The 10,703-nt window shown below is 53.4% G+C and overlaps 1 protein-coding gene across 1 annotated transcript in view; it reads left to right on the top strand.

Annotated features, from left to right (window-relative positions):
• The window catches only part of LOC144724779 (uncharacterized), a 146,952-nt gene that overhangs the window by 127,645 nt on the left and 8,604 nt on the right, over positions 1–10,703 (top strand). Inside the window, exons 15-17 of the mRNA XM_078604166.1 lie at positions 226–413; positions 782–913; positions 9,165–10,613. Coding sequence (XP_078460292.1) covers positions 226–413; positions 782–913; positions 9,165–10,613 — 1,769 coding nt within the window. The remainder of the gene's footprint in view (positions 1–225; positions 414–781; positions 914–9,164; positions 10,614–10,703) is intronic.

Consider the following 10,703-nt stretch of genomic DNA (forward strand, 5'->3'; position numbering starts at 1 on the left):
TCGGCAGAGGGACTTGCGGATTGGTCGCCAGGGGTTTGCAGCGCACTAACTACAGAACCACGCTCGGATAACAGGGTAACGTCGTTATCGCGGCCGTCTGCATCCTCGTAACTGACGCCCACATTGTGCTGTTTCTCTGCCCCGCTTTCCCCTCTGTGCTGCATCCTCCGCTCCCCACGCTCTGTTCTCCACGCTCCGTTCTCCGTGCTCTTCGCTCGCGAGCAGCGACGGGGAGGGCGTCCCGCTCGTCCGCCCTCCGCGGGGCGGTGCCGGCGGAGGCCACGGAGCAGGCGGAGGACGCGGATATCCCCCCACCCCCCACCATGAGCCCCCCGCCCCCACCGCCACGCGGCGGCAAAGGCTTCAAGTTCGTGAGGACCACGCCAGCCGAGGTCCTCTTCATGAACCGCAAGGTGAGGGGGAGACGAGCCGTTCGTGCGTGGCGGTCGCCCATCCGAGCGCTGTGTAGGCCGAGGCCTGTTCGGCCGCCCCCGAGATGTGACGAGGTCGGGCGGCTGTGGCGTGCGTGTAAGCGCTTGTAGAGGTGTTTATTTTACTCGGCTTGTCTAATCGTTACTTTTCCCACCATCCCCCGTCATTAGCAGACGGCTTCGTCGGGCAACAACTTTGGTCAAACCGAGGAATCCCACGGTTTGGTTGATGTATTTTTTTTTCGTAAGTTAAGAGCACTTTGAAGGCCCAAGCGAAGGTCAAAGAGAGAACGGCGTTTTGATCGCGTGTTTGTTTTTTATTGTAATTTTTTCGCGCGACAACAATGCAGGCCAACAAGTTGGCAGTGGACACGCAGGCCAACCAATCGGAAGAGGAGGACAGCCAGACCCCGCCTCCTCCTGGCTCCAGCTCCAAACCGGAGGACGACGGTCAAACAGGTCACATGACCATCGAAGTGCAGGTACTAAAATGCATCTCCGACTAGCACGGTCGGCTACGTACGGTCCGAAAGAAGTTCAACATTTCCACACGTGCGTTAAGCGGAGGGTGGATACGCAGAGCTGCTGAGAGGTGAAAGCCGAGTCTGCCCTGATTCTTCAGACCGTTACAAATTCTTCACTCTTCTGTGCTGTTGTGGTGCAACGGGTCTGCACGCTTTGGACAATCCAGAGGTCACTGGTTTGATTCCATCTCCCGGCGCAGTGGTTGAAGCAAATGAGAGCATTTATTTATTCTCCCCCCCCCCCGCCTTGATCCTCCCAGCGGTATAAGAAACGCCACAGTTTGTCCAGTGTCTGTTTGCGGGCACTGCCACTGCTTCCGAGACATATGCCTAGCGTGGAAGAGTAGGCCAAGTGCCTTCTGGGGAGCGGTCATCTTTAGCTCCCTCTAGTGGAAGGCCCTTCTGTCAGCAGTGGCATTAGTAAGCAATTGCAAGGCTGCACCTTTACCGTAGTGATAATGAATGTCCCGTGGGAGAAATTACTCCCAAGTTGGCACGGCATTTGGTGTAGATCAGAAACTGTGTGAGGAATGCTAACGTTGCGGGTGCACTGGTAATGCTCACGCTGTGTTCAGCCGGGGTAGGCAGAACATTGCAGCGACGAAGCTGTGTTGTATCCAACACGTTTTCCTGTAGGGCAAACGCGCCGCTCGCCGGAGGCAGTCCAGCAAGTGGGATCCTCGGAGGGCCTATCTGTGCCAAATTCTAAAACTATTCTTATCGGGCGTGTTTTCTCGGAGTCATCTGCTTTCCTCCCACATGCAAAAATTATTTTCAGAACAGAATTAGCCAAACGTCCCTCATAGAGCCCTCCTCAAAACATGAGCCCGTCCAGGGTAAATATTTTTCGATATTAATCGCAGGGTTGTGCTAATTCCATATTTCACTGGCGTTTTCGAAGCCATGTGTTATTTATGGAGGCGCACCCGGCCGGTCAGTCAGCCAGTCGGCCATCCCGCTCTGAAATCCGTTGCCGTAGCTACGCGAGTGTGCAGCATGTGCAACCGCAGAGAGGGGCCCATGGGGGCGGAGGGGCCCAGAAGGTGCATGCTGCGGCACGGGGGTGGGGATGGAGGGGGGCCCATTTCGTTCCTTGCACCTCGGGGGCCCATGCCACACCACATGCTCCACCACTGTAGCTGCATGAACGGATGGGTGAGTGAGCGAATGCCTTCCTTTGTTGAGTGTCAGGTGAGAATCAAGTGGAGTGCAACATCTATTATTAGGGTGGGGGGGGGTGGACTCGAACGTGAACGTCACTCGCCAAGGTCGCAAATCAATGATCAGCAATTGTACGGGTGGCAGGGTGGGGACGGTGGTCTAACAGTCGTGCCTCACAGCAAGAGGGGCCTGGGTTCGATTCCTGGCTCGGGTTGCCTCGCTGTGTGGAGTCTATAAGTTTCTCACTATGTTCTGCATGGGTCTCCTACGGTTTCCTTACATAGATAAAAACAACAACAACAACCCATACATTATATTTATGGGACCATTTTTCCAGGACCAAAATAATGGAAAAATAGAATAGGTTTTATATATTATCGGAGCGTGTTTGTTTGCCTGTTCACCGCAAGTGCGTGTGGTTAATGCAGACCTGATTCCTTGCAAAAGGTTTCTAATTTTCTGTTCGAACCCATACATTGTAACTTGGCATTGGCCCATCATCCCAATGCTAAATAAAGCACCTGCAAATTACTCGTTCAGAATATACACAGTAGTAGCAGTAATAGCAGCAAGTAGCAGCAGCAGCAAGTAGCAGTAGTAGTAGCAGCAGCAGCAACAGGCAGCAGCAGCAACGTCGTTCCCCGCTGCTGGAAAGGTGGAGCGCAGGGCCCTCTTGAAAGCGCGAGTCTTGGGACTCGGTGAGACTTTCCTGGGTATTTGGCTGCTGTAGATTCCCACGTGATGATGATGAGCCGCTTCGTTGAGCGATATAATTTGTAATCGCCAGGTCACTTCTGAAAAAAGAGCTCGAGAGCTCAGTGGGCCTTACGTGGTAAAAAAAAATAGTTTAGTTTTCGCAACAACAATAATAACCGCTCCCGATCGTTGCCCCCCCCCCCCCCACGTGAGGAGGGTGGTGACCCCAGGCAACGTTTCCTGGTCCCTGCCCCGAGGGGGGCACCTGACCCCCGGTTTGTCGCTTGCAAGGTTGCTTGTAACTCTTCCTCCCCCCACATTGTCCTATTCTGTATTGAGATCTTATTTAATAACAATAATACTAATAAAATGTATACGAAAATCCCATGGCAAAGGATACCAAAGTACAATAAAATAGCGTAAAATTAACTCCAGCAAGCCCATGAGGAACGCGACCCGGAGCCTGGCACATACAACGCGCTCCCCCCCCCCCCCCCCCCCGTCGGAGCCCTCAATGGGTCACGCACTACGGGTGCGTCGTCACATCGCGTGTCTACCCAGAGACCAGATTATTATCTCTCGGAGGCTCCGAGAGAGAGGGAGAGAGGCGACGCTGTGCATTAATGCACCGTTATATCTTTAGCCCGGCCCTCGGGTGCCCGGTTAATGCAGCCTTCGATGATTATTACACGCCAGCGGCAGGGGGGTGCTTGATCTCCCACCGGCATTGCCAGAAATAGCCGTGCGATGCGAGCGCGTGCTGGGAGCCGATGGAATATTTGTCTAAGCCAAAGCTGGGAAATGGAATAATAATTAAAAAGGTACTAATTTCTCCTTTTCTCTTAAGCCATGGGGATGTGAGGCCACAAAATCACGATCAGTCGGTGGCCTTGTAACTGAATGATTAAAGACATCTGTCGGAGGGTCACAACTGGGAAAACGCAGCAGAGTATGTGAACCCATTGCAGCCGTTGAAAGCGGACCGGATTCTAAACGATGGAATACAGAGGCTGTTGGAGCAGTTTTGAACGGCTGCACATAAAAAGTAACGAAACAATCTGTACTTTTGTCAGTTTTGTTGTGTGGTGCGATGGTTGGGAAGGCCGTCATTCAGCAATGGATTGACCAGAGCTTGCTTGTAACTGAATTTCAAGGCCACATGTGTATGACAAGCCACCTTGATTTAAAAAAATGCAAATCATTTTTTGATTGTGGTAATTGGAGGCATACACGTTTTTGCCAGGCCATGGTCTGCAGATGTTAGCAATCGCATTGTGACAAAACTTAAAGAGTGTAGCCCCATTCGGGCGAGCGTGGAGGAGCAGTGCTCTCATTCATGTCTGACGCCTGTTGAGTCAATCCAAGGAAATTTTGCTCCGAGCAAAAACGGCTCCCAGTTTGACAGGTTGGGGCGAACACCGCCCACTGGCGCCTCCTCGCTGAACTCTTACCTGCCCTTGCCGAATGTTTTCTAAACGTGCAGGAGAATTATTTTCTTTGATGTAATGAGAATCTTTCCGCCTTTGATGTCACGTTGGAATGCTCACGGCCTGGGTGTGGCGCGCAAATCTCGTCCAAATAGTAATTTAGAGAATGGGGAGGGTTGGGGGGAGTTGTTTTGTCTCAACTGACAGCTGAGTTGAGGCTTGAGAGACCCTCAATTGCACCACTTTCCAGGACCCTGTTTTTCTTGGGCCTACGCAACGGAACCTAAAGATGAATAAGTATAACCCGTAAAAACAAAGTTTTTCACTATAAATCCTTTATATGCGTGGCGGCTAGAGTCATTTCGTCCTCTGGCTTGAGATGGCTGCCACCTATGGGTCAGATGATTGCATTGCACCATTAAGAAATTGGTAATTAAATATAATATTTTTGTCCTAAAAAGTGTAACATTTTGGAAAAAACTTTTCACGAACATTAATTGTCACGCACAACGAGTCTGTGTGGGAAATGTCAGCTCGATTGGATCACGGGAAGTGGGTTAAAAAACGACCGAAAGATTTGCACGGTCCTAAGCAAGCAAGCGAACTTAATATAAAGGATTTAAAAATAGGTGCGATTGGAATTGCACCGTGAGACAGCGAGAGAGAGGACCACGTGCATCAGATAACAGATGAAAAATCGGAAGCCTCATATTGAGGGTTGAGGAGAGGTGAAGTGTTCCTGGGCAGGCCGTGACGTCGCTTAAGAAGCAACGATGAGATTGGTGATGGAGAATGCACCCGGGAGGGCAACCACTGTGGAGATGGAGCAGTGAAATTAACCCGTGAAGGAAGGGATGGATCGTGGGATCTCGAGACCACGAGAGATGGATTGTGGAATCGCAAGGCCGTGATGGATGAGTTCAGCGTGAGGAGGCCTTCATCCAGCAGTGGATTGACAGTGTTGAGGACAACTTTCCTGAAGCATGGTGACACAGCTTTGTGAAAATTCACCAATAGCAGCTGCCAATTTAAAGCATTCCTGTTTTACCCGCTGTTTGCGATATCGTTTCTATCGGGAATGTATTAACGGCGCGGTTTCATTACCCACGGATGTTCGGGGTGTTGTTCTCCGAATGCTGCGGTGTGGCAGCATTGTATATCAATACAACATTGTCACGTATAGCTACGCACTACCCTTGTGCCGGTATCGAGATGATAACCAAACGTAAAAATTGCGTTTTACCCCTTTTGGCATGAATACAGTACAGGTGTTCAGACGTTCAACCGACAAATAGACGCCTATTTACGAGGCATCAAGTCTGCATTAAGCCAGTGTGTCGTGTTGTTTTGGAGTTGCTGCGTAAGAGATGGGGCCCCGTTGTGAAAAGGCCCCTTGGTAGCCCACTGAGAGCCACTTGTTGGGCGCTCGACGCTGGCTCGAGGATCTGTAATGAAATGGACCTCACTCTCAGAATCAATGTTTCGGATTCGACGATGCGAGTAAGCCGGGTAAGTGGAGTCGTATTTCCGTCGATGAATATCCAGTGGCACTGAGAAATCCGTTGAGCCGTGAAGCTCCCTTTTCACAGATGTGTCCAGCAAGGTGGCGGGTAAGAACGTTACAACAACAAACAATACAAAAACACGACAGGAGTGCAAAGTGTAGGAAAGCTAAACAAATCACTTTAAGAAAAAGATACAAATAAAACTGAACTATTTTTTTTATCTTAACCTGGTAAAGCCCACTGAGGTATTAACTCATTTTTCAGAAGCGACCTGTTTAACTGCGGGCGGGCGACACCTGGATTCAAACCCAGGACATCCGCCGTGCTGTCTTAGTGCTCCGACCCCTTACCCCTGACCTACGTGGCCATCATCACCACCTCTCTGGAGATTCTAACAAAACCTCCGCGCTTGGTACGTGCGACGAGAGCTAAACTAAACCATTTTTTATTTTATCGGTTAAGGCCCCACTGAGCTATAGTCTAGCTCCTTTTTCAGATCGCAGCCTGGCCATCACAAATGGTAACTCAACGAAGTGGCGATTGGTGACAAACGTGCCCGTGGATTTACCTTTGGACGTCCTGATTGCTCTGTCTCCCATCTCAAGCTGTCACCTCTGTCTGCCTGTCTGCCTGTCTCTCTGTCTGCCTGTCTCTCTGTCTGCCTGTCTCTCTGTCTGCCTGTCTTTCCCTTCTCAGTTCTTTACCCTCAACATCGAGGAGCAGGCGAGTGTCCGTTCCATGCCCTGCTGCTGTGGCCCCGTTGTCGGCTCTGCAAATTAATGCGCCTCGCTAACCTCCTCCCTAACGATCATCGACACTAACTCGGATTTTCTCAAATGCAAGATTCATTTTTGGAGCCAAGCATGCATTGATGTCAAGGATTTGTTTCCAATTGCATTATATTCTTTTCTGTTAACCTTCCAGAATTACTTGTTTTGTTTAAATGTTTTTATTTAGCTTCTCACAAGTTGGGCACATTGCGGAGTTTTTATTTCGCTATGTTTATAAATGTGGTCAAAGGCGATTACTATATACGTGAATAATATGAACACACCTTTAGGGTTTATATAGCTCGGGGTTATTCATTTGGAGGTTGTCATTGGTGACGAAATGAATTTGATTTGGTTTGATTTTGAAAATGTTTTTATTTATTTAAATGAGACCAGGGCCAAATGTGTTGACAACACAACACCAGACCATCTTAAGATACTCAACACATCTCTTCTACACCAGAGACCTGAGGTTACCAACAAAAAATAGAATTTCCACAACCACAATCTTCCACCACATTGTGTATACATTTTTTATTTTGCTCCAAAAATGAATTCGTTTGGTTTTTCACATTTGCAGTCCTTGCTTGCGTTCTTTTGTGTGTGCTTCCGAGTTGTCGAGTTGTGTTCCTCGTTGTCCGCCATCTTGCTGTGGTTCGACACGAGCGCACGCCCCACCATGCTGGACTGCAGCGGTCGGCGGGGGGGGGGGGTGGCGGCGGCCGTTTGCACGCCGACTCCAGGGGCTGCCGTGTGCCGAGAGGGGACCCAGAGGGGACCTCAAGTATCACATTAAAGCAGTGGTTCTCAACCCCTGGGCCCCAGGGGGTTGCGTGCACATTTTGAGGAGGGCAGAGGTGGAGGGGGCTCGCACTACGACATGGATAGAATGCAGGGAAATTGTGAAAGGCTGCAGAGGACATCGGAGTCTCAGTGTAGCCACAAAACACACGATTACGCAACATCAAGCACGTGTGGTGGGAGGGGGGGGCGGTGTGGGGTGGTGGGTGGGGCTTGTCGTGTTGGCGGGGGGGGCGCAGGCACCCATTGGGGGGGGCCGCCATACCAACAGCTTGAGAAGCGCACTGCAGTGAGCCGCGTGGCACGTGTGCGCGTTCACCGCTCGCCATTGTCTGTCCGTCTGCCTGCAAGCCTCGCCGTTTGTTGATCAAGGGGGGCTCTGAGCTCATCACCTCGATCTGCGTTCACCGCGACTCTGTCGAGGAGCATTGGAAAAATTGCAGGCAAATTGACCACTCGGCCGGCACGCAGATCTAGCCGCATTGGCGATGCTGCTGCTGCTGCTGTTATTGTAAGCGGTACAAGCTTACGATTCAGCATTTTGGAAGGGCTTCACATTTTCGAAACCGTTTTGCGCGCGTGAAGCGCAGTTTGTGGAGGTGACGGTAAGGGAGACCGTTGAGGATTTTTGACGAATGCCGCTGTAGTCCCCCTCCTGGGTTATTGCACCACCACACGGCGCGCGTTGCCCCCGGCTGTCATGCCGTGGACGCCGACTGTGAAAACGCGCTTCGCTCTCTCTGGCACCGCCAGCCACACCTCCGATTAGCGCGGTTGGCTACGTACGACACGAAACAAGTTCGACATGCGTACGTGGGGATGTAGCTGGCGGCAACTCAATAGTTTACTTCCGTAATAGAGGTTTTGTTTGGGTTAGATCGCGTAAATATATAAATGTGTCGTTAAACCCGTCACCACCCGACACAGCCAACTAGTAAGGTTTGTCATGTCAACAGAACGTTCCAATTCGTTACGAGTACAGCACAACGGTGTGTTGGAGAGCAAAGCTACGACATTTACAATCTGAGTATGACGTTTCGCCAGTAATTTAAACTAGCTTCATCAGGTGACAGCCAGATTTGTGGAGAAATCCTCCTGTTTCGTTCCTTAAATAGAGGGGTAGATGCGTTGACATCACTTGTGAGCCCTTCTTGAGCGAAGTGGGGGGGATATTAATGAATGCATATAAATGACAATGGGTATCCATTGCCGGTTGAGTTTTTTACATATTAATCAACTTGCATAATGCATGTGCATTGGTCACGAAAGCCTTAGGTTTTCACGGATGTGCTTTCCAGCTCCTTCCCCCCCGAGATGTTGTCGTGGTCACGCCACGCATTGTTGGGAGCGAGGTCGCGACCCCCCTCGCACCGTGCGTGCTGCGAGCTTCCTCGGGAACTAAAATTCCGGCCGGTTTCGTTGACGAAGGTGGCAGCACGCAGAGCGAAACGTCGGCCATCGCGGTACAAAGTATGAACAATAGGAATAGGTTTAACCCTTTCTGGCAATGACACGGGCGTTAAGACCAAATATACCTTTTGCAAGGACTCAAGTCTGCAAAAGGATATCTATTTGGTGTTTGAACATCTTAACACCTGCTTTATTGCCAGACAGGGTGAAACCTATTCTGACTTTTAATACTTTGATACTGGCAAAAAGGTCCCATGATATCGTGGTACAAGCCTGAAAGCACATCGGAGAGAAATACAAAACGTAGTGGCAACTGCACGTTCGAGGGGGGGTCTTCCACACGTACAGGTCTTTCAAATCGTTGATATAAATTAACATTCTCGATTTCGGACGTTTTAACATGATCTCACCAAAGCCTGGGGCGTGTTTTCTCACACAGGGCGGAGCTTCGAGCGTCAAAGACGCTCAACCGGCGGTGGCCTTCGAAGAGGAGATCACCGACTTCTCTTCGGGCCACGGTGCGGCGGGCCGGAAGGCCCAGGACGGCGGCAGGGACACGCGGCGCAGCCAGGTGGTGTTCCAGGAGAAGGACGTCGTGGACCGTCGAGCCCAGGCGCCCAAGACCATCACGATTCGCTACATCGAGGAGATCACGTCGGAGTCGACGGACGAGGACGGCGAGCCGTCGCCGGGCGCCGTCAAGGAGAAGTTGGCGTTCCTCATCCGCGAGAGCCACGTGCAGGCCGTGACGCACGACGAGGCGGCGGCGATCGCCGGCGGCGACGGCGTCACCACCTTCACCTTCACCCGCAAGCCGCCGGAGGACGACGGAGACAACGACGGAGGAGGGGACGGGAGCCCCGGAGTTGGGGGCACCGGCGACGAAGACGGCGGAGGAGGAGGAGGAGAAGGAGGAGGCGGAGGTCGGGACGCGCGGGGGGAATCGGCGGGAGATGCGGGGAGCGGCGAGGCGGCCCCGGCGCCCGAGGTGGCGCTGCGCGACAAGAAGCCGCTCATCGTCATCTTCGACGAGCCAATGGACATCCGCTCGGCCTACAAGCGGCTGTCGACCATCTTCGAGGAGAAAGACCTCGAGGAGTACCAGGAGGATGAGACGGAGGAGGACGATGACGACGACGACGACGACTCGAGCAGCTTCGAGTACAACGAGCGGGAGGCGGCCCGCGCGGCCGCGGAGGAGCCGGCGTCGCCGCTCGTTGCCGCGCCCGCGACGCCGGAGGAGCGGGACGAGGAGACGGAGGAGGCCTCGCGAGAAGCCCGCCCCGGGGAGCGCGGAGATGACCACGATGGCGCCGCCGCCGCCGCCCGGCCACCGGCGAGCCTCGCCGAGCACCGGCCGCCCGCCAAGGACGGCGCGGGCGCGAGATCCAAGTTCAAGATCAAGTTCCCGCGCAAGCAGCTGGCGGCGCTCACGTCGGCGCTGCGCTCGGGCACGCGCTCGGGCAAGAAGACGCTCGAGCTGGTGATGGACGGCGACGAGACGTCGGACGGGGACGGCGACGGCACGCTGGCGAGCATGAACCCCTACGCGCAGGTCGACGGCGGCGGCCCGTCTCGACGGGCGCTCGCGGATGCCGAGGGGGCCGACGGGCGGCCGAGGCCCGAGAACGGGGCCGCCGCAGGGCGCGGGGAAGGCCCGGACGACGGCCCGGACGACGACGGGGCCCGCTGGGCGGAGGGCGCGACGGACTCGGAGCATCCGGTAACTTGGCCCGGGCGGAACGGAGAGGGCGAGTCGCCCGCCGGCGCCGCGGGGTTCCCCGCCGCAGGGATGGTGGCCACCGCTTCCCCCGAGGCCGCTCGCGCCAAGCCGCTCGCTAAGCCCAAACCTCCTCTGCTGCCAAAGCCCAGCTTCGCTCCCGAGCAGGTCTCTGACTTGGAAGTTCTTGTCTCTCTCTCTCTGTGACGGCGTCTCTCTGTCTCTCGTCGCCACCTCCACTCTGCCGCGGGGAGGGGT

The sequence above is a fragment of the Lampetra planeri genome, chromosome 21 (genome assembly GCF_965212315.1).
Source record: "Lampetra planeri chromosome 21, kcLamPlan1.2.h2, whole genome shotgun sequence".
Taxonomy (NCBI): Eukaryota; Metazoa; Chordata; class Hyperoartia; order Petromyzontiformes; family Petromyzontidae; genus Lampetra; species Lampetra planeri.